This window comes from Lolium rigidum, chromosome 1 (assembly GCF_022539505.1).
Source record: "Lolium rigidum isolate FL_2022 chromosome 1, APGP_CSIRO_Lrig_0.1, whole genome shotgun sequence".
In the NCBI taxonomy this organism is placed as follows: Eukaryota; Viridiplantae; Streptophyta; class Magnoliopsida; order Poales; family Poaceae; genus Lolium; species Lolium rigidum.
Genome location: NC_061508.1, coordinates 6422944 through 6447504, shown reverse-complemented (window position 1 = coordinate 6447504; position 24561 = coordinate 6422944). Strand labels below are relative to the sequence as shown.

The window sequence follows — 24561 nt, the reverse complement described above, 5'->3', positions numbered from 1 at the left end:
AGGTGATCATTTTTTATTTATATACAAAATGTATTTTAAGAGGCGACGTTCCCGTCGAAAGCGAGGCGCCTACGGTGATTTCGTCAATTTCAAAATCCAATCCACCGGCTCAGTCTTCCGAAGATGCTCATAGAGGTAGGGTGTGCATGTGTGCGTTCATAGAGATCAGTGTATGCGTCTTTATGTCAACGTCTACGTTTGTACTGCGTTTCTCAAAAGAAATGCATTTTAATTTTGTGTGCCTCCTTGCTGCAAACAACTGACAGGCTATGGGGATACAATCGGATTCAGTATTGCATTGCAAAGTTTCTATCGTGTTTAAAGTTCACAAATTGAGTCGTCAGTTGAACTGCTCTATCCACCCAAAAACAAGAAACGAAAAGGTGAACAGCTATATTAGACCGGCCTGGATAGAGAATTAAAGAGCTCTGAGCTCTCCTCAACCTTGTTTTTTCACTTAAAATTCGAACCGTGCCTTCCAAGCCTCGTCCTGCCCGATGGGCGAAATTACTCTGCCTGCGGCCTGCGCGTTGACACGTCGTACGCATGGACGAATCCGACTCGATCTCGGCGGAGGCAAGGCGGTTAATAATAGTTCGTACTGCAGGGTTTGGCCGAGGCGGAGTCGGAGACGGCCGGCCGGGATACAGCTAACGCGCACGCCAAATCCTTTATAAGCGCGCACCCAGTGCCTCCATTACGGCCAAACGAACACATCGATCTCTCTCGATCGTCTTCGATAAGTCTTTCTGTTGCCAACCCGCGAACCTCAACTCTTCTTGCGACTGTGCGCGAGGGATCCCTGCTAGCTCGATGGCGAAGCGGAAGTCGGCGAACTCAAAGATGGCGTCGCGGAAGAAGCCGGCGGTGAAGCTGGACAAGATTTTCTGCTGCCCCTTCTGCAACCACGCCGGGAGCGTCGACTGCGAGATCGACCGCAAGGAATGGTTCGCCGTGGTCAAGTGCTTCGTGTGCCAGGAGAGCTACTCCACGAAGGCGCACGCCCTCACCGAGCCCATCGACGTCTACAGCGAGTGGATCGACGAGTGCGAGAAGGCCAACCAAGGCGTCGACGTCCGCCGCCGCCGCCGGGACTCCTACGCGTGAAGACGACGATGTACGTGTGAAGGATAATCCGTAGATCGAGGCTTGTACGTAGTGTAGGGTTCGGTGGTATCTCAGCCGGCGTCGTCCTGGAGGCGGTGATGGCGGCGGTGTGGTGTGTGGTGGCGGCTGCTCTCCCCTCTCGCGTGGGTGGTCTTCGGAGCTCCTTCGCGCGGTGGCCGTCTTCGTCGAGGTCGCTGGTCTTCGGAGTGGCGGCGCTCGGTGTGCCCCGGCCGGATCCGGTGCGGCGGATCCGTAGTATTAAAGTGGTGGAGATGGTGTTGAAGTCCAGCGCGACGGTGGCGGCGTTCCGGCGAGTAGGATCGGCAGATCCGGCGATCGGCGACTTCCCGGCTGCCTCGGGGCTGACTCCTATCCAAGGCATGAAGCGGAGCAGCGGCAGCGGCGCGCCACCGACGGCTTCCGTGCGGCGTCCCCGTCGAGATCTAGAAGAAGGGCCTAGTTGTAATTTTCAGTTTCTTCTGGGTTTATCTGTAAGATCGCTGGTTTAATTTTATCTCCTCCATTCCGCAAAAAAAAAAAAAAAAAAAGGATAGCCCGCGCACATCCGTGCCGTGGTAGCTTGCTTGAGATTTTTTTTTTTTTTTTTTTTTGCGAGAAATCCACCGATCTATTAATAATCATCAACAGTAGTACAAATAGCCCAAAAAGTAAAAGAAATTACAAATTGGTACTCAGACCACCTAGCGACGACTACAGACACTAGCACGAGCCGAAGGCGCGCCGCTGTCCTCGCCCCTCCATCGCTGGAGTCAGGCAAAGCTTGTCGTAGTAGAGCTTGTTGTAGTAGACAGACGGGAAGTCGTCGTGCTAAGGTCCCAAAGGACCAGCACACCAGAGCAGTAACCATCGCCAATGATGACAACCATAGATCAGAAGAGACTGACATGAAACGACACCAACTAACACGAAAACCGACCGGATCCCAGGAGATCCGACGGGCACACAACTCCACGCGCCCTCCGTCAGCGCTAGATGCACCACCGGAGCGAGGATAGGGCGGGGAGGACATTATTCTGACTTCAGGATGTAGCCGCCGCTCACCATCCCAAAGAAGAGACTGAAAAGCAAACTAAATTAAGGACGAAAACTCCCCGCCGGCGAGGGATTTTAATGTACTCCGATCTGAAATTGTAGATCGATGAAACGAATACTAGTTGGAGTATGTTCTTTCTTGCTGCGGAATGTGTAACTGAAGTTTATTAGAGTTTTGTGCTATGCGCAGCTGCCCGATCGGCTGATTTTGTTCCAGTTCCTAAGTTTGTGGAGTTCAAAGTTTCTGTAACCATTACATTGCTCTTTTCTATTTTAGCAAGGCAGCGGATATCTGCCGCTCGGTTGATTTGATAGAATAGAGTGCTTTGAACAGAGTTGTCCTGATTCCTGGGTCGATTTAGCACGAAGACTGCTCCTTCGTTCCCTACAACAAGCTCTTCTATGATAAATTTTCTTCCAAACGGCAGTGTACCTTTGGCTCGCTTTAATCCTTGTAGTCATCGCTATGTGATTTAAAGATCTTTTTATGTTTTATTACATTTATTTTGTACTTGTTTATACCCCCTCTAGTTTAAAATACTTGGCTAAAAATGAATGTATCTACACAGAAAAACATGTCTAGATACATCTATTTTTGGGCAACTATTTTGAATTGGAGAGAGTACTACTTTTCATATTTATTAATTAAATGGTGTCCTTTTCATAAAAAATATATCTTTTAAAAAAATCTTAGTGACTCACTCCCGAAAATAACTCTTCGCTCTGCATCGCCCCCTTGTCAACTGGGGCGACCTACACCTCGCGTGTCCTAGCCAGCCCTCCTCCCATCTAACCGTGATGTTGTCACCTAGCAAATCCAACGTGTTGCCGACGGCAGTGGCTTCCATTGCACGTGTGTGGTGAGGGTCTAGCGGGGAGGCCCACTCAGGCGACGTTGTGGTCCTGTGAAGAACTCAGGTGGTGGTGCTTCTGCTCCTGTTGGGCGGCAGTGATGGCGGCATGATGATAGAGGTCGCATATGGCTGGCGTGGGCCGGCGCGGCATGGCCATGGGGTTGCGGTAGTGGGCCAAAATCAAGGTTGGTGGGCCTAGATCTGGGCGGCAATTAGGCCGACTTGATCTAGTCTCTAGGCTGCATGTGGATGGTGGCTTGCAAACGGCACGGAGGTGACATGACCATAGTGTTTATTTCCCTCTCCAGCAATGCCTCCATGGTCGGTCATTCGTGTTTGGGTGAATCTAGGCTAGGCTATTTCGGATCTAGCACGATCGCTTTTCTCTCATCCTCTCTGTGGTGTTCGTTGCGAGACCTTTGACGTCGGGGAGTGATGTGGGCATTACCCTTCAGGTCCTCGACATTTCCCTACCCCGTTTGGCCCAACAGAAGCCCATCCGGAGCATTGCTGTCCAAGAAGGAACAAGACGTCGGTTGCAGCGGAGGAAAAATGGAAGGTGACGGTTTCTTGAAGCGTAGGGCGGAAAGATTCAAATATAGAAAGTTTAGATAGAACATATCGGGACCAAGCCTCCATATAAAGGCCACGAGAGGGCCGTCGGATCTCTTCTTCACCCTACTCACACACCAAAAACCCTAGCCACCTTGCCCCTCGGTGAGAGCACCACCACACAGTGCTCCGGCTGCCCCATTGTAATCGAAGTAATTGATAATCAAGATCAGACAAGCGGGACGTAAGGGTATTACCTCTGTGACGGCCCCGAACCTGGGTAAATCGCGCCTCCAACTTGTCTGGTATCCGATGTATTGTGCTAACAAGCAGTTTTCCATCAACCCTAAGCCCCACATCGTGGGCATTGCCGAGGAGCAACCTCGTCAATTGGCGTCTGTGGGAAACTTGCTCGTTCAAGGCACAACATCGGCAGTTCCGATCCCGCCAGCTACATCTACATCGGCATCGTTTTCGCCGGCTTCACCTTCGTCGGCGTTGGAGGATTCGATCTGCTTTGGATCCTTTGAGTACACTCCGCACCCCTTCTCTTCATGCTCGCCCTTTTCAGGTTTGCGCGGAAGGATGGATCTGGCGATCAGAAGCGTCCACCTCAACATCAGCGTTGGGGGTGTCCTAGGACTTCCCGACCTGATCCCTCAGGGTTTACCCGGTTAGCCAATTTTTAGATCCATAAAATTCCAAAGGGAAGTATGAAAGCGGGAAGAATTTAGTTTTTGCTAGAAATTCAGGATTATATATATTTTTAGTTTTTAAAAAGTAATAATTGCAAATATTATTATTACATCATTACTACTGAGAAGCACATGAAGAAGAAGCAAAGATTATCATTTGCAAAGAATGTATTCAGTTATTTGCAAAGTTTTTAGGTTTTGCAAAAAAAATAAACAAGTAAACAAATATTGTTATTTATTTATTCAAGATTATTATTACATCATTACTTTAGTATCAAAGGTTAAAAGAATTGTGAAAAATCAACCAATATAGAAGTGTGACATCGTGACCAACAGGTTAATAGGATTGATATGATACTAGTATCAATAACATGTGCCCGAAGCACTTAGAAGCGGTACGGGAAGGAACTCGGAAGTTAAGCGTGCTAGTGCGAGAGTAGTTTGAGAACGGGTGACCGAGCAGGAAATTTGACCACGAGTAAGTAATTTGACTAGAGATTAAGTATAGTTAGAGACTGAACTTGTCAAATAACTAAAATACTAGAAATTCAGAAAAAATAAAAATAAAAAAGTGGTAAAGAATTAAAAAAAAATTGGATAAAAAATAGATGAAATAGTCTTTAGTCTCGGTTGGTGTTACAAACTAGGACTAAAGGTTCTCCGTCCCGACGCGCGCTCGCAGCCCACGTGGATGACCTTTAGTCCCGGTTTGTAAGACAACCGGGACTAAAGGTTGGGGCTATAGTCCTATTTTAACAATCCCGAATGGCCAACCGAGACTAAAGGCCCTTCCCAACCGGTAGCGAAGAGTTGTTTTCTACCAATGTATTCTGAATTTAAACAAGGTTAGGGCATATTTTATAGGACGGAGGAAGTACATTGTTGTTTATGAGAAAAATTGGTGGCACAACAAGGTCCTCCACACCCTATTACCCCTCTGTTGGTTTGTCTCATGTGGCTGAGATAGTGTGGTGATATGTATCCTGTGGATTTCCTGCGTCGATTTTCACGTTCATTCGTTGGTGGTATATATTCTAGATCTATACTTGTCACCTTTAGGGTCGGTTGTTGCTATAGTTTGCTGGTTCTTTAGGTCTTTAGCACAAAGGCTTGTCGTCTATCCCCTATAACAAATTCTTCTATGACATTTTTTTTCTCCAGTAGTAAGTGTACATACGGCTCGCTCTAGTCCTTGTATTCATTGCTATGTGGTTTAAAGATCTGTTAATTCTATTACTTTTATTTTATACTTATTTATACTACTTTTAATGTTCATTACTATTTAGTGGCTTCCTTTCAAAAATAATATTTTCTTTAAAAAAACACAAATTTATACGCTACTATATTCTCGGAATGCCCCTTCAATAGGAAAAAAATCTCGGTTCGGCTCTCCTGCAGGGAGCCCTGCACGCAATATTGTGCATGTCCAATAGATGAGAGACACATCACTGGTAGAAAAACAGGCTTCCGGGAAGCCCCATAAGTCGCGAAGGTAAAGGAACCGCGACTAATGGGGTCTTTAGTCGCGGTTCGTGTGGCGAACCGCGACCAAAGGCCTGGGCCCAGGGCGTACGGTGGCCAGCTGGTGCACGTGGGGGGCTTTAGTCCCGGTTGGCCTGGCCAACCGCGATTAAAGGTGCCCGAAGGCCTTTAGTCGCGGTTGGCCAGAGCCAACCGGGACTAAAGCCCCTCCCCTATATATACCCATCCAGCCATTTGGAGCCAACACTTAGCCATTTGGAGCCATTCTCTTCACAAACTTTACAAGTGAGTGTTAGGTTTGCTTTTGGTTCCTCTTATGCACATAAGGTGTTTGATGAAATGCCCCAAGAGCATGAAACAAACATGATATGAAGTGTTGGAGCCACACTTGAGCTTTCTCATTTATTTTTTCCTCCTCGATCGCGGTTAGCAACTTGAACCTTTGATGTGTCGTCATTGATACAATATGCATGTGTGTGTAGTTCATTGTTTAATTTATATTGTTTGTAGCTAGTTAGTTTAACAAATGCATGATGGTTAATTATATATTTTATATTATAATAATGCGAGATGAATCGGCAATGGATGTACGGTAACCGACTCTCCGGCGAGTTCGGTACGGGTTTGAAAGATTTCCTCGTAGTGGCTAATGCGAACAAGCGGGGGTTTTGTTATCTGTCCATGTGTTAAGTGTAAGAATCGGAAGGGTTACTCTTCCTCAAGAGATGTTCACATGCACCTGCTTCGGCACGGTTTCATGCCAAGCTATAATTGTTGGACCAAGCATGGAGAAAGAGGGGTTATAATGGAAGAAGATGAAGAAGGGGATGATTTCATCGATGAAAGCTATCTTTCTCATTTCGGTGATACTTTCATGGAGGATGCTGAAGGTGAAGGGGAAGGTGAAGGGGAAGGTGAAGAAGAGGATCCCGTTGATGATCTTGGTCGGACCATTGCTTGATGCACGGAGACGCTGCGAAACTGAAAAGGAGAGGGAGAATTTGGATCGCATGTTAGAGGATCACGGGAAGGCGCTGTACCCCGGATGCGATGATGGTCTAAAAAAGCTGGGCTGCACTGCTGGATTTGCTGAAATGGAAGGCACGAGCAGGTGTAGCTGACTCGGCATTTGAAAACTTGCTGAAAATGTTGAAGAATATGTTTTCAAAGAATAACGAGTTGCCCGCCGATACGTACGAAGCAAAGAAGGTTGTACTGCCCTCTAGGTTTAGAGGTTACGAAGATACATGCATGCATCAACGGCTGCATCCTCTACCGCGGTGAATACGAGAATTTGAATGAATGCCCGGTATGCACCTGCATTGCGTTATAAGATCGGAGGCGATGACCACTGGTGACGATGTTGAGGGCCAGAAACCCGGGGAAGAGGGTTCCCGCCAAGGTGATGTGGTATGCTCCTATAATACCACGGTTGAAACGTACTGTTCGGGAACAAAGAGCATGCCAAGTTGTTGCGATGGCACAAAGAGGACCGTAAGTCGGACGGGGAGTTGAGACACCCCACGGATGGAACGCAATGGAGAAAGATCGACAGAGAGTTCAAAGATTTTGCAGGTGACGCAAGGAACATAAGATTTGGTCTAAGTACGGATGGCATGAATCCTTTTGGCGAGCAGAGCTCCAGCCATAGCACCTGGCCCGTGACTCTATGCATCTACAACCTTCCTCCTTGGTTGTGCATGAAGCGGAAGTTCATTATGATGCCGGTGCTCATCCAAGGTCCGAAGCAACCCGGCAACGACATCGATGTGTACCTAAGGCCATTAGTTGATGAACTTTTACAGCTGTGGGGCAGACCTGGTGTCCGTGTGTGGGATGAGCACAAAGAAGAGGAATTTGACCTACGAGCGTTGCTTTTCGTAACCATCAACGATTGGCCTGCTCTTAGTAACCTTTCGGGACTTGTCAAATAAGGGATACAATGCATGCACGCACTGCTTACATGAGGACCGAAAGTGTACATTTGCCAAATTGTAAGAAGAACGTGTACCTTGGGCATCGCCGATTTCTTCCGAAAGGTCATCCAGTAAGAAAGAAAGGCAAGCATTACAACGGCAAGGAAGATCACCGGCCGAAGCCTGCGGAACACACTGGTGCTAAGGTATTTGATATGGTCAAGGATTTGAAAGTCATCTTTGGAAAGGGTCCTGGCGGACAATCGGTTCCGAAGGGAGGCGACGGGCACGTAGCCATGTGGAAGAAGAAATCTATATTACGGGAGCTAGAATATTGGAAAGTCCTAGAAGTCCGCTCCGCAATCGACGTGATGCACGTTACGAAGAATATTTGCGTGAACATCCTAAGCTTCTTGGGCGTGTATGGGAAGTCAAATGATACAAAGGAAGCACGGCAGGACCAGCAAAGTTTGAAAGACCACGATGACCGGCATCCGGAACGGTTTCAAGGTCGTGCCAGCTACGCTACGACCAAAGAAGAGAAGGTCATCTTTTTTGAATGCCGAGCGGTATGAAGGTCCCGTCGGGATTCTCGTCCAATATAAAGGGAATAATAAACATGGCGGAGAAAAAGTTCCAAAACCTGAAGTCTCACGACTGCGCACGTGATTATGACGCAATTGCTTCCGATTGCTTTGAGGGGCTCCTGCCGGAAAATGTTCGAGTAGCCATTGTGAAGCTATGTGCATTCCTCAATGCAATCTCTCGAGAAGGTAATCAATCCGGAAGTTCTACCACGGTTACGAACGATGTGATCCAATGTCTTGTCGAGTTTCGAGTTGGTGTTCCCGCCATCCTTCTTCAATATTATGACGCACCTCCTGGTTCACCTAGTCGATGAGATTTCCATTCTCGGTCCTGTATTTCTACACAATATGTTCCCCTTCGAGAGGTTCATGGGAGTATTAAAGAAATATGTTCGTAACCGTGCTAGGCCGGAAGGAAGCATCGCCAAGGGCTATGGAAATGAGGAGGTAATTGAGTTTTGTGTTGACTTTGTTCCTGACCTTAAGCCGATTGGTCTTCCTCGATCGCGGCACGAGGGGAGACTAAGTGGAAAAGGCACGATCGGAAGGAAATCAATGATATGTATGGACGGCCATTCTCGACTTGAAGCACACCACACGGTTCGACCAATTCCAGCTTGGTGGCTCCGTACTTTGAGAAACACAAGAATATTTTACGCTCGGACAACCACGGGAAGCTTGAATCCTGGATTAGGAAGGCCCACATGGAGACTTTCGGCGGTTGGTTGAGAAAACATTTAATGAGTGACAATAAGGTTGTAGATCAGTTGTACATGTTGGCCAAGACACCATCTTCGACTATAACGACTTTCCAAGGGTACGAGATAAATGGGAATACATTTTACACGATCGCCCAAGATAAAAAGAGCACCAACCAAAACGGTGGTGTCCGCTTTGATGCGGCAACCGAGAATGGGCAAAAGGTCACATATTATGGTTACATAGAGGAGATATGGGAACTTGACTATGGACCCTCCTTTAGGGTCCCTTTGTTCCGGTGCAAATGGTTCAAGCTAACAGGAGGTGGGGTAAAGGTGGACCAGCAATACGGAATGACAATGGTGGATTTCAACAATCTTGGTTACCTTGACGAACCATTCGTCCTAGCGAAAGATGTCGCTCGGGTTTTCTATGTGAAGGACATGAGTAGCAAACCGAGGAAACGGAAAGATAAGAAAACGATCGGTACATCATGCGATGATCCAAAGCGCCACATTGTTCTTTCGGGGAAAAGAAACATCGTGGGAGTGGAGGACAAGACGGACATGTCGAGAAGATTATAATATGTTTGCTGAAATTCCGCCCTTCAAAGTGAACACCGACCCAAGCATTAAGTTAAATGATGAGGATGCTCCATGGATACGGCACAATCGTAAGCAAGCGGGGACACAAGGGAAGAAATGATGTGTAATAATTTATTGTACCAAACTTTGTTGAATGAATCATGTGAATTATATTACCCGTGATGTGTTTGGTGTCCATTTTCGAATGATTCAATTGACTCGAGATAGCATTGATGATACATGAAATTTGGAGTGACTAAGTCATACTCCTGCATGCATACATGAAATTTGGAGTGACTAAGTCATACTCCTGCATACAGGAAATTTGGAGTGATTTAGTCATACTCCTGCCTAGGCGTATAATATGCATACTCGTAGTCTTCATAGCCGCCGCCGTTGTACTGGTAGTCGTCGCCTTCTAAGTTGCCGGCGTCGTCGTCGCTGCTTGTCGTCGGCTGTCGTCGGGCGGCGCTCGTGGCTCGAGCGAGGGTAGCGCAGGCGGGGGATATCGCCGGCCGTGATGTAGTCCATGACGCTCTGCAGAGTCCGGCCGTACCACCATAGCCGACGGCCGGCCTCGTGGAAGTTTCCAGGAGGCAAACCGTCCTCCTCATAGCTGGCGAGCGCCCTCTCATGCCGATTGATGAAGAAGGCGTCCCAAGTATGCTGGTTATCGGGATGCCAGCGGGGATTCATCCGCTGCTCCGGCGTGAGGTCGAGGTAGTAGTGGTTCGTGATGGCCGCCCGCGCGCAGTACCACGAGGGACGGGAGGGACCGGCACGCCGCCGGCGCTCAGGCTCCGGCCCGGCGAGGACGCGGTAGCCGGAGGGCAAGGGTAGTTCGAGGCGCAAAGCTCCTCCACCTGCTGGTAGGTTAGAGTGGGTGCGGTGGAAGCCATGAGAGAGTGATGAGAGATTGTAGAGATGTGATAATGCTGGCCAAGCCGGGCTACCTATATGTAGTGACAAATGGCGGGAAAAATGGGAGCGGGAAGACGGGAGGCGGGAAGAAAGAGGCGGGAAGAAAGTGGCGGGAAGAAAGAGGCGGGAAGAAAGTGGCGGGAAGAAAGTGGCGGGAAGAAAGAATTTTTTGATATATTATTTTTCTGATTTTTTTGATATATTATTTGTATTTTTAAGAATTTGAATTGAATTAGTTTTATTTTTTTGATTTTTTTGATATATTATTTGTATTTTTAAGATTTAGAAATGAATTAGTTTTATTTTCCTGAATTTTTTCATACATTATTTGTATTTTTAACATTTAGAAATGAATTAGTTTTAATTTTCTGAATTTTTTGATATAATATTTGTATTTTTAAGATTTTGAATTGAATTAGTTTTATTTTTCTGAATTTATTGATATATTATATGTATTTTTCAGATTTTGAAATGAATTAGTTTTATTTTTCTTTACTTTTTGATATATTATTTGTAATTTGAAAAAGAAAAGTAATTTGAAAAAGAAAAGTAATTTGAAAAAGAAAAGTAATTTGAAAAAGAAAAGTAATGTGAAAAATAAAAGTAATGTGAAAAATAAAAGTAATTTGAAAAAGAAAAGTAATGTGAAAAAGAAAATTAATTTGAAAAAATACCTTTAGTCGCGGTTGGCCTCGCCAACCGCGACTAAAGGGTATTTTTCCGCGGGAAACGAAAACCCGGCGAAAATACCCTTTAGTCGCGGGTCGCCTCCCCAGCCGCGACTAAGGGGGGTTACTATAAATACGCGCGCGGCGGCGAGCGGCCGGTTCATCTTCTTCTCCGCGCGAACGACGAACTCGACGATCGCGGCGAAGCCACTGCCCGCCGTCGCCGTCGCTCCTCACGCCGCCGTCGCCGTCGCTCCTCACGCCGCCGCCGCGTCGCCGCGCCCGGCGCCGCCGCCGTGCGTCTCGCCGTCCCCGACGTACGCCAAACAACCGCGCCGCACGCGCGCTCGCCGCTCGCCGCCGTTTCCCGCGCAGATCGAGAGCCGCGCGCCACCGCGTGCCGCCCCCACTCGCAGCGCCGCCGGCCGCTTGCCCGCCGCCGCCGCCCACCTATACCGCGCGCTGCGCTCGGCCGGGAGAGAGAGAGAGAGGCGCGGGGAGCGCCGGTACACGGCCGGCGCCCTGCCTCTCTCGTTTTTTTTTGTTTTTTTGTTTTTTAACTTAACTAAAAATTTGTATACTAACAAAATTTTGACTTAACAAAATTTAACAAATATGTAATATATAGTATAATGTATATAATTTTGTACTCCCTCGATCGAAATTTTGACATAACAAAAATTTACTTAACAAAAATGTGTTAGCTAGGTTAACAAAAATTTACACATATGTAATAGTATAATGTAACTAAAATTTTACTTAACAAAATTTAGACTTAATGTAACTAAAATTTTACTTAACAAAATTTAGACTTAATGATCAAAATTTTACTTAACAAAATTTAGACTTAATGATCAAAATTTTAACTTAAGAAAAATTTTACTTAACAAAATTTAGACTTAATGATCAAAATTTTAACTTAACAAAATTTAGACTTAATGATCAAAATTTTAACTTAACAAAATTTTATTTGGGATCGAGAGGGGGCGGCGAGGGTTATGTGTCCTCGGCACCGCCCTCTCGGTCACCGCCACACCGGTCTCTCGGTCACGCGGTCACTGCGTCCCCCCTTTCAATTCGCCACCGCCACCGGTCTCTCGGTCACGCGGTCACTGCGTCCCCCCTTTCGCCTCCATCGTCGCCCTCTCTCTTTATATGTAGAAGAGATGTGATAATGCTGGCATATACACAATTAATTTGTTTTGACTACATGTTTTCAGGACTGACATATGGCGGACGATAGAGCTGACCCGATTATGGACAACTATGATCCGGACGCTGAAGAACAAATCTTTGGCATCATAAAAGGCGATGTTCTATATGTGCCGACCGGACAAGAAGAAGATGATATCGATTCTTATCTGAACTTTGAGGGTGAAGATGAAGGGCATGGTCAGCAAGATGGTGCGAAGGAACGTCGATAAACGACGATAATCTTCGAGTTGGAAGTAGCAACCACCTCCGGCGCCGAGGTATATATATATACATTGAGCCTGCGGTGATACAAACTCACCGATTTGAATAAATATGTGTGTACTAACGCGCGCGCCTCTCTTTCTTATTTTAGCCCTCGGCCGGATCGTCGAAACAATCGAGTACGTCGTCGTCAAAGCGTGGCGCAACCAAGACGATGAAAGCAGGAGAAACATGCACCATCGATGTTGTCGACGAAGCAACCGGCGAGGCCGGCTGGAGCCCAGCAAGAACGCCACCAAGTTTGTCGGCCAATGCGGAGCCGTTGTTAGAGACAACGTCTCGATCACCGTCCGAGGAGTGGAATGAGCCAAAGAAGGCACGTGTTGGTTTCACTTTTGTCGATAAGAGAACAAAAAAATATTGCTTCAACAAGCTTATGGAACATTTCGTTCTACCTCCGGAATACCGCAAATACGATGAGGAGGGTAACAAGATTGCGGAAAACAAGGAGAGGCGCAAGCTAGTCAAACGATTCGCTCTTTCTAGGATGGCCAACGCATTCCGGAAATACAAGCAAAATCTAGCCCATGACTTTGTCAAGCCGGGCAAGACTCCGGATTTCAAAGGACAATATGAGAAGCTGCAACATGATTGGCCAGAATTTGTGAAGCAAAAGAAATCGGAGCGAGTTCCTTGAAATATCGAAAAAAATAAGGATAATGCGGCCAAGAAGGAGTACAATCATAAAATGGGGCCGGGAGGGTATCGCTTTTGGCAGCCTAGGTGGGAGAAGATGGAGAACGAGGCGAGGACGCGAGGAATCCGTCCGGGTACGGAGGGATGGGACCCAAGGGACAAAAGGCTGGTGGTACGGGCATGGGGGATCGGCTGAACCCGGAGACAGGGGAGTGTGTTTACCGGGGCAAAATAATTACACCCACCCAAAAGCTTATTGAGGCAATGAGGGATGCTCAAGAGGGAGGATCAAGTTCAACGGAGAGAACGACGCCACGACAAAAGCCCTCGGGAATCCCGAACACGGAGGACGTGTACGAGGCATGGGGCACATTCCGTGGAAAATAGGGTTCCCCGAACGATGACCCGTACGGTTACGAAGCCGTAAGAGAAAGATGGATCGGGAAGCAAATGTTGTGGCGCGGTTGGCATCGGAAATGGATGTCATGAAGAAAACCGTGAGTGTACTAGTAGCCGAAAGAGATGCAGCTCGGGCGCGGCATGAAGATCATCCATTGGATCTCGGAAGCCAGCCGCGGAGAAGCGAGCGTGGCTTCCACGGATGCCCCATCGGGCTGGTGCACCGACGATCGAAGTTACTGCACCGGAGCCTCCGGTGGTCGAAATTACTGCACCGGAGCCTCCTCGCTACCCCGTGGACGATATAAAGGAGATGAAAGCATGTCATCCGTATTATCCTATCGGGAACATGTCCATGAAGGTAGCCATCGGCGAGTGCTTTACCACCGGAGCACTCCACCACAACAACCCCATTCAAGATGGCTATGCTCGTGTCACGGTGGAGGACATAGTCCAAGGGTTTGAGGACCTGGACATTGACATTGCTACACCTGAAGGGGCGACAAGACTTGGAGATGTCAAGCGCCGAGTTCATTCTATGGAAGAAGAAGTTTATCAAGTTTCCGGGCGAGGCGCCAACAAGTCCACCCCCTACGGTGGTGGTGGTGGCGGCGGTGGCGGTGGTGGTGGTGGTGCTTCACCTACACCTCCTTCACGAGGGCCGACGCCGCCCCCAATTCACCTCCGGCGGGTAAGCAGCCGCCGCCCCTAGTCCGCCCCGGGCGGGGTAAGCGAACGCCGCCCCCCAATCCACCTCCGGCGAAGAAGCGAAAGCAGCAGTCCTGGATTATTAACCCGGACCCTTACGTACCTAAGAAAACAAAGGTACCGGAGGTATCACTGAAGCCTCTCCCCACGAGGCCTTGGGAAAGTAGTGCCGAGGAAGTCGAGGCGGGCGCGGCTGCTGATTTAGAGAAATGGAAGGCGAGCTGCAAGAAGAAAATAGAGGGCGAGCCCAAGCCAGTATATTCGATGAGCAAAAGAAGTGGGCTAAGTCATTTTTGAACACACCGTCCCAAGCCGCAAAGAATCGCACTGACGACTATTCACGTGAACTAAAGAATCGAGGCACGCATATTCAAGGAGAAGAGAGAGCGGGAGGAGGCCGATAAAGCGGAATTACAAAGTGCACAAAGCGGGAAACGAGTTGTTGCCCAGCTCGGGGAACAAAGTAAACAATCGATTGCCCCGCTTATAGTGACAGCCGCCGGTCCGGATGCCCCCGAAATCATAGAAGGCTGCGGCAGCTACGGGGATTGAGTGTAACAAGTGCCGAGAGAACAAGCGGCCAACTTAGGTATTACTCTTCGTGAGCTGTTAGGCCTTGATGAGGCGCCGGTGCGGGAGGTAGTACTTACATATGTGAAGAATGGGCCTCTCGTCGAGCCTGCGCGAGAAGAGGATCTACCTCCACAAATGAGAGGTCTGCTGAAATGGTACAAGGGTTACATAAAAAATAAAAACGCCAAAGAATATATTTTTGCGGAAGTTGGATATGAGCATCACTTCAAACAGTACTGCTGTACAAATTCATCTCGAGTGAATTGTTCCAGCTTTTCAATCTGCGCGAGCTCGACAAATCTATCATCGGTTGCTACGTTACGTAAGTGATTTATTTCTACCCCATCTCGTTCATATTGCCTGCACTATATATATATATATGTCCTAACTATATTGTTGTGTCCGCTATTATACATGCGAGATTGAAGATTAAGGAATGCAGAGTAAGGAGCATCCATGATGTTGGGTTCATTGACCCACACATCGTTAATGGATATACGTTAAAGCATCACCCCGCCGACGTGGAGAAAGACTCGTGGCGGTTTCTTGATAAGCAGGAACTCAAAAGTGATATTCTATTTCCTTACCATTTTGGGTGAGTGTTTATGTCTTGAGCACATTCTCTTTTGTTTACTCCATGCATGGTATGTGGCCGGCTAATCGATGAGTTATGCATGACGTACTATGCATGTATCGTGTTCGCAGGTTCCACTGGATTACGCTAGTGATTAAAATTGACAAATCAGAATGTCTCATCCACGACTCTCTGGATATGGATAAGGCGGAGTGGGCCGACATGAGACAAATGCTTCAAAAGTAATTGTTTTCATTCATTTGCGCTCTATATCGATCGGCCTATTTCGTTCATTTCCTAATTAAGCTTCAAGTAATGAACTAATAACTCTCTTGTTCATTTAATTTTCTTTGCCTCGTAGGGTTTGGAGACGGTTCTCAGATACAAAGGTCGGTGAATTCAAGAAAGAGCTAAATTTCATGCGGTCAAAGGCTAAGAATGGTAGCGATATGCAGCCACCGGGAACCAATCTGTGTGGATACTATGTCTGTGAGATGATCCGGAGATACACCTCCGAGCGCGTTCCGAGTGATCTCAATGCTCGGAGGAATCACCTCCGGTCGATGCTTAGTCCGAAGCTCGCTTCCGACCACTTCAAGAGGAACTAGCTGGATGGTTCGGGAGGGAAGTCCTCCATCCTAAAGGAGAACACCATTGCGACGACGTAGAACTATACATGCATTAAATTATGTATGGAAACTTGTTCAAACTTGTATATGGTCATCCGATGATATTGAATATATATTGTATATTCCTCTTGAATTCTTTTTGGTTATAATTTCAAATTTGTTTGAAATTGTACATTCATATGCATGTATATATGTAGTACCGTAGAATATGTGAAACTCCTTCAAAATTACAATAAAGCACAAAAGAAATAAAACAATATACAAATTAAACACAAAATATGTTTAGGGGGGGGGGCAGGTTTAGGGGGCGGAAACCCTAAACCTGCGGCGGCCTTTAGTCGCGGTTGGCCAGAAGAACCGCGACTAAAGGTCCTCCGCCCGGACGGCCGCCTGGCGCCCACGTGGACGGGGGGCCTTTAGTCGCGATACTTTGGTCGCGGTTGCGCAACCGCGACTAATGGCAGTTGCGAACCGCGACCAAAGGCCCTTTTTCCACCAGTGCATGTCTTGGCAGGCCCCACACCTCAAATAACCAGCGTATCTCTCCAAATACAGTTAATCTCCAGAAAATCAGCTAACAAATCGTTATCCTCCCGCCTAATAGTTCCCTCCCCGAGATCCTTTCCCGCGTGATCCCCTTTCTCGTACCAATCTCGCTGGAAGTTGCATCCCTGTAGATCAAAAAAATCGAGAACACCTTCACAAGAAAGTTCCTTTCCGTGGATCAGAATCCAGGACAGTGTTCTTCTTCAACATGGAAGAAGCTCCTCACGCTTCCAAAACAGGTATGCTGCTGTAGCTTCAATCTGCAAATAATTAATTATTTGTCTCAATGATCTAGCATACTGAGTAGACAAGATTAAAGAAGAACAAATGAGGAGCTTAACTTGTGATGTTACTACCTTTCCGTTTGTGCAGATCATGAGACCTCCAACGTTGAAGAGACAGGCCGTGGCCATGGTACAGATGATCATTACATGAAGAGGTTAAAACCGGTGATAGGTATGGAATTTGAGAATGACCATATGGCATATGAGTTCTACAATACCTATGCAGGACATGAAGGTTTCAGTGTCAGGAAATTTTGGCATGATAAATCCTCAACTAATGTTATTCGGACAAAGAAATTTGTATGCTCAAAAGCAGGTTACAAAGAAAAGAGCACTACTTCCGAACCATGCCAGCGGAAGCGAGCAGATACAAGAGTTGGTTGTAATGCCGAGATGACTATAAAAATAAATGCAATTGGAAAATATGTTGTAAGCAGCTTTGAGGAAGTTCATAATCATGAACTCGTAACTCCAAGCAAAGCTCATCTGTTGCGATCTCAGAGAAGAATTACAGAAGCTCAGAAGGCCCAAATTGACATACTGAATGACTCGGGTATTAGACCTAAATCACGTCATGAAGCGATGAGTAGACAAGCAGGGGTCGACAAAGTCTTTGCTTCACTGGAAAAGATTATAAAAATTATCTTCGATCAAAGCGTATGCACTCAATCCAAAGAAGGATATACGGGAGCCATTCTTCAATACCTACAGGACAAGCAGATGGAACCTTCTTTCTTTTATGCAATACAAGTAGATGCAGATGAGATGATGACTAATATATTCTGGGCAGACGCAAGATCAGTATTACATTACGACTACTTTGGTGATGTGATATGTTTTGACACAACCTACAAGACAAATAGTTACGGCAGACCATTTGCAGTTTTTGTTGGTGTCAACCATCATAAGCAAACAGTGGTGTTTGTAGCAGCATTATTGTATGATGAAACAAAAGAAACATTTGAATGGTTGTTTGAAACATTCAAAAAAGCCATGTCAGGGATAGAACCAAAGACAATATTGACCGATCAGTGTGCAGCCATTATCGGTGCCATTGACACTGTTTTTGCTAACTCAATACATCGTCTATGTGTGTGGCACATGTATGAGAATGCTGCAAAACATTTGAGCCATGTTTTTCAAGGTTCCAAGACATTTAAGAAAGATTTTGGCAAGTGTGTTTTTTATTTTGAAGAAGTTGATGAATTTATAGCAGCTTGGAACCATATGCTGAAGGCGTATAATTTGGAAGACAATGAGTGGCTACATAGATTATTCAAGAGCAAGGAGAAGTGGGCTTTGGTTTATGATCGGCAAACCTTCTGTGCAGATATGATATCTACAAAAAGAAGTGAGAGTCTCAATGCAATGTTGAAGCGATATTTGCATGTTCGCCTTGATCTAGTAGACTTCTTCAAGCACTACGAGAGGGCAGTGGATGACAGGAGGTATGCTGAACTGGATAGTGATTTCTATGCAAGTCAAACGTCTCCCAAAGTTCCACGTGTGCGGATGCTGATACAAACTTCGAAGGAATATACACCAGCTATGTTTGAAATATTTAGAGGAGAATACGACATGGTGATGGGATGTTGTTTGTACAATAGTGGTCATAGTGACTCTACTTTAGAATTCAAAGTTAGTAATACAGACCACCCGCGAAGCCATCAGTTTACGGTGAAATTTGATCCTAATGGTTCAAAGGTTTCATGTTCATGCAAAAAGTTTGAATTTGTGGGGGTATTGTGCCGTCATGCATTGAAGGTGTTGGATCACAACAATATCAAGGAATTGGCACCGGAATATATTTTAAAAAGATGCACAAGACATGCAAAAACTGGACCATCGGATGTAATCCAAAAGTGTGTTAATGATGAAGAAACTAGAGTTGTGCTAGCTAGACGGTACGGATCATTATGTTGTTCGTACAACAACATCTTGAGTAAAGCAGCAGGAAACGAAGAGGCATATGCACTGCTACAAATTGCTTCAATAGATCTAATGGAAAAGGTGGACCAGATCATGCATGTAATTGGTATCTTTTTTATATTAATATATTCCATTTATCGAAAAAAAAACGAGGGGCTCTAGACAGTTCGTCAAAGTGAGGACTGAGGAGTCGATAGGATAAGGAAAGTTTCAGCCAAAGAAAAAATAAAAATGAATTATTTGAGGTGTGGGGCCTGCCAGGACATGTGTCTCTCATCTATTGGACCTGCATAATAAGGTGCAGGGCTCCCTGCAAGAGAGCCGAACCCAAAAAACCTTGTTGACCGACTCCCGGGAAAATCTTCTTGCTCAACATCTCCCACGCGTTAACATGTCACCGATTTTTAACAGGCCATCGTTGAACAGTTTTTTCCACTCAAAAACAAAAAGGTGAACAGCACTATCCACAAATTGGATACAATCGGCATCGGTAGTTGCATTGCAAAGTTTCTATTGTGTTTAAAGTTCACAAATTGAATCGTCATTTGAACAGCTCGATCCACTCAAAAACAAAAAGGTGAACAGCTCTACTAGACCAGGCTAGCTGGCGGCACAATAGACGGATACTATGAAGTGTAATCTGTCTTTTTTTGTTTTATTTCGCTGGTTGATTCTTGTATCAACTTTGGGCGATGCCTGAGGTATTATAACTCTGTACTCATAAACGTTTAATAAAAGGCCGTGTGCATCATCATGATGCAGAAGCCGGGGTTTCATTCCCCATTTCGAAAAAAAAACTAGACCAGGATAGAGAATGGACAGCGCTGAGGATCCTCCGGAGGCTGCAAACGTCCCAGCCTCCGGGTCCCCTGCCGTTGGATCAAACTACTTTGAACCGTTAGATCAACTTCTGTGTCCAACTTTGTATCAAAATCCCGCTTTTGCTTCATTGAAGCAAAAAAAGTTCCGCTTTTGCTTCATTGAAGCAAAAAACGGTTCGATTAAAATAGAAAGAGAGCTGCGACAGACTTTGTTTCGTCGCAGCAAAAAAAGTTCCGCTTTTGCTTCATTGAAGCAAAAAACGGTTCGATTAAAATACAAAGAGAGCTGCGACGAACTCTTCAGACTTTGTTTCGTCGCAGCAAAAAAAGTCTTATTTTTGCTTCAAAAAAGGGTTCATCTCGAAGTAAATAAAAAATGGACCTCACCAGAGACATCGCCGGAGTCCTTGTAGCAACAAAAATATACTAAAGTAGCAGAACCACAAAATATTTTTAGCAAAATATTTATAATATCGTGAAACTCCTCACCGGCGCACGCATTCCAACTTGTCACTTTCTTGCAGCTCCACCACTGACTGGTGGTAGCACCGTCGGTGAACATTTGTAGCATCGCCGCTAACCGTAGCGGCACTGCCTCCACCCGATAGCAGCATCGTCGCCTACCTAAAGGCTGCACAGCCGCCGCCGGCAGCGCCGCCTTGCAGCACCGCAATTGCCGGTCGCGTAGCCTTGTAGCACCACCGTTGCTGGTCGCAGCATCCGTCCGGCAGTCGTGCCACCGAAGGTCGCGCCGGTCGTCGCTTGCCTATGGCAGCACCGCCGGCGGCCGCGTCGCCTTTCAGCACCACCGCCGCCGATCGCAGCATCCGCCTTGCAGTTGCGCTATTGTTGGCCATCGCCTGCCTATGGAAGCACCGCCGCCGGTCGTGCCGCCTTGCAGCATTATCGCCACCGCCAGGCGCACCGCCTTGTAGCACCATCGCCACCGTCGGACGCACCGCCTTGCAGCACCACCGCCGCCGGTCGCAGCATCCGCCTTGCAGCAGCGCCTCTACCGATCAGGCCACCTTGCAGCACCGTTGCTGCCGGTCACAGCATCGCCACACACCGCTCGTAGCTACACGACTCATCCCTTGAAGCACCCGATTCGGTCCGCCGGCGAGCTTGTCGAGCTACAACCGCCGCCTCTGACGAAGTTCCTTGCAACTTCTTGCAGCACCACCACCCTGCCCCTAGCAGTAGTGCTACACAACGGTCATAGCTCTACGTCTCAACCCTTGAAGCATCTAATTCCGGTCGCCGGCGAGCTACACCAGCAAGGAAGTTCCTTGCAGCACCACCACCTGCCTCTAGCAGCAACGTCGCTCAACACTCGTAATTTTGCGCCTCAACCCTTGAAGCACTTGATTCCGACCACCGGCGAGCTACAACCGCCGCCGGTGAGGAAGTTCCTTGCAGCACCACCACATGCCTCTAGCAGCAGTGCCGCACAACGCTTGTAGCTCTACGTCTCACCTCTTGAACCATCCGATTCCGGCCGCCGGCGAGGAAGTCTCTTGCAGCACCACCAGCTGCCCCTAGTAGCAGGAACGCACAACGCTTATAGCTCTGTAGCCCATCGCTTGAAGCACTTCGGTCGTCGATGAGCTCCGTCGTGCTACAAACACAGCCGGCAAAGGAAGTTCCTTGCAACACCACCATCTTCCCCATAGCAGCAAGGACACACAACGCTTGTAGCTCCACCGACCTCCGGCGACAGCACCACCGACCGCCAACGCCCGTAGCTCCATCGACCGGTGACGCGGCTTCCGAGGGCCGCCGCTGGAAGCTCCATCCAACTTCGCTGGAAGCACCGTCCAACACCGTTGGAAGCACCTGTGTCACTTGTGGAAGCATCGTCGACATTGTGTCGCAGCACCCTCCGCCGCCCATGGTGGCACTGCTCGCCGCTGCTCGAAGCGCCCATCTTAGCCGGTGGCAGCACCAGCGACGTGGCTTCCCGCACCGCCGGTGGGGGGAATACAGCAGGGGCGCCGGGGAGCACCGCCGTCGCCGCTCGAAGCGCCCGTATTAGCCGGTGGCAGCACCAAGTGTGTATGCTTGCGGGAGTCGTCGGCGACGCCCAGCTTGCAGCAGCTCGGGATGGAGGCGTGCAACGTGGGACAGAGGTGGTGGCCATCGCGGCGGATGAGCCGAAGCCGCGCGGGATGGTCACCTGCGGCTGTCGCGTGGGATCGAGGCGGCGGGAATTGCGCGTGATGGTGACCCGCAGCCGTCGCGTGGGAAGAAGGCGGCCATGCGCGGGATTGAGGCAGCGAGCGTCGCGCCGTCGCGAGGAAAGGCGGCTGCGGCGCTCCATAGAGGCCGACCGTCGCCGGGGACGGAGGCGGCGGTGTGCTCCATTGAACCAGCAGGGTAGTTGTGGAGGAAGGACATTTGGGGGAGGACCGAGATGAATGAAAATTCGGAAGGAGGATGGGTGGCGGCGCCTACGGTGACCTGCGGGTCGGCTCGGCGGCTACCTGTGGTGCGGCTCCGGCGGCGACCTGCCTACCGGATGGTGTGGGAAAGCTCAGCAGGGACGGCCATGGAATAGCTTCAGGCTATTTTTCCTCACGAGCAAGAGATAAGGAGAGGGACAGGTGGTGGGACCTAGTGGGATGGGTGGCGGACGGTCGAGGCGGAGGTTGCCAGCGCCCGAGCCTCCGCCTGATCCAAAGCATTTTCCATAGAGAATTGAACAGCTTCGAGGTCCGAGCTCTCCTCAACCTTGTTTTTCAGTTAAAATTCGTACCGTGCCTTCCAAGCCTCGTCCTGCCCGATGGGGACAATTACCCGCGGCCTGCGCGTTGACACACGTCAAACGCATGGACGAATCCGACTCGAGCTCGGCGATGGCAAGGCGGTTAATAATAGTTCGCACTGCAGGGTTTGGCCGAGGCGGAGTCGGAGACGGCCGGCCGGGATACAGCTAACGCGCACGCCAAATCCTTTAGAGCATGTCTAACAGGCCCCGTATTTTTTCGCCCCTTAAAACGCGAGTAGAGGGCCCTGTATTCGTTTTTCACCGGCCAAAAACGTGTCCAATCTAGTAGAACCTGTAAACTCACCCTGTAAAATAGAATATTCCTAAAATATGCCGAATCGAAAAAAAAACTCCCCTCATCTTCTTCCTCTAGCCAACTCCTGGTCTGCCACCGTGCTCCCCCGCCCCGGCCATGGCCGCCCTGCCCCGGCCGCCCTCTCTCGCCCCGCTCCGGCCCGGCCGCCCTCGCCCCGCCCCGCCCCGCTCCGGCCTCGGCCGCCCTCGCCCGCCTCGCCCGCTCCGCTCCGGCCATGGCCGCCCTCGCCCGCCCGCGCCCGCCCCGCTCCGGCCATGGCCGCCCTGCCCCGGCCGCCCTCGCCCCGCCGGCCCCGGCCGCCCTCGCCTCGCCCCGTTCCCGACCGCGCCGCCCTCGCCCCGCCCCGGCCATGGCGCGCCGCCCCCGGCCGCCCTCGCCCCGCCCTGCTCCGGCCAGCCCCGCCCCGCTCCCGGCCGTGCTCGCGCCGGCCCCGGCGGTGCTCGCCCAGCCCCGCCCCGGCTGCAGTTCGCCGGAATTTAGCCGGATTCCGGCGAGGCAAATCGCGAAACGGTTAGATTTTCTGAAATTTCAGCCCGCCACGAGTGGGGGGTTGGCCCTGTATTTGCTCTCCCACCCCGTACAAGTAAGGGGCGAAGACCCGCCCCGTAATCGAAAACAGCAAAAATCGAACCGTACGGGGTCTGCTAGACGGCCGGGTAGAGCTCAAACCCGTATTCTCGCAGTTATTATACGGGTTTGCCCCTTTTACGGGGTCTGTTAGACCTGCTCTTATAAGCGCGCAGCCGCGCACCCAGTGCCTCCATTACGGCCAACCGAACACATCGATCTCTCTTCGATCGTCTTCGATAAGTCTTGCTGTTGCCAACCCGCGAACCTCAACTCTTCTTGCGAACTGTGCGCGAGGGATCCCTGCTAGCTCGATGGCGAAGCGGAAGTCGGCGAACTCGAAGATGGCGTCACGGAAGAAGCCGGCGGTGAAGCTGGACAAGATTTTCTGCTGCCCCTTCTGCAACCACGCCGGGAGCGTCGACTGCGAGATCGACCGCAAGGAATGGTTCGCCGTGGTCAAGTGCTTCGTGTGCCAGGAGAGCTACTCCACCAAGGCGCACGCCCTCACCGAGCCCATCGACGTCTACAGCGAGTGGATCGACGAGTGCGAAAAGGCCAACCAAGACGTCGACGTCCGCCGCCGCCGCCGGGACTCCTACGCGTGAAGACGACGACGTATGTACTATGTAGCCTGCGCGCCGTGCCGTGGTAGCTAGTTTCAAACGATAAAGATCGGGTCGCCCTCTAGATTGAGATGCTTTGACTCGTCCTGTGTGTATCTAGTTAACTTTTACTGTACTCCGATCTGAAATTGTAGATCGATGAAACGAATACTAATTGGAGTATGTTCTTGTTCTCAAAAAAAAAAAAATTGGAGTATGTTCTTTCTTGCTGCGGAATGTGTAACCGAAGATTATTAGAGTTTTGTGCTAATCCGCAGCTGCCCTATCGGCTGATTTTGTTCCAGTTCCTCGACATTTCCCTACCCCGTTTGGCCCAGCAGAAGCCCATCCGAAGCGTTGCAGTCCAAGAAGGAACAAGACGTCGGTTGCAGCAGAGGAAAAATGGAAGGTGACGGTTTCTTGAAGCGTAGGGCAAGGAAAGATTCAAATATAGAAAGTTTAGATAGAACATATCGGGACCAAGCCTCCTATATAAAGGCCACGAGAGGGCCGCCGGATCTCTTCTTCACCCTACGCACACACCAAAAACCCTAGCCACCTTGCCTCTCGGTAAGAGCACCACCACGCAGTGCTTCGGCTGCCCCATTGTAAT

At 48.9% G+C, this 24561-nt stretch overlaps 2 protein-coding genes across 2 annotated transcripts; both read left to right on the top strand.

Moving 5' to 3' along the window:
- The first annotated feature begins 813 nt into the window (after nt 1–813).
- On the top strand, nt 814–1107 carry LOC124703497 (transcription elongation factor 1 homolog). The gene has a single exon (XM_047235707.1). It carries the CDS (start codon nt 814–816, stop codon nt 1105–1107), a length of 294 nt encoding a protein of 97 aa, XP_047091663.1.
- A 22550-nt stretch (nt 1108–23657) lies between these two features.
- Nucleotides 23658–23951, top strand: LOC124703486 (transcription elongation factor 1 homolog). Its single transcript, XM_047235696.1, has one exon. It carries the CDS (start codon nt 23658–23660, stop codon nt 23949–23951), a length of 294 nt encoding a protein of 97 aa, XP_047091652.1.
- Nucleotides 23952–24561: the final 610 nt, after the last annotated feature.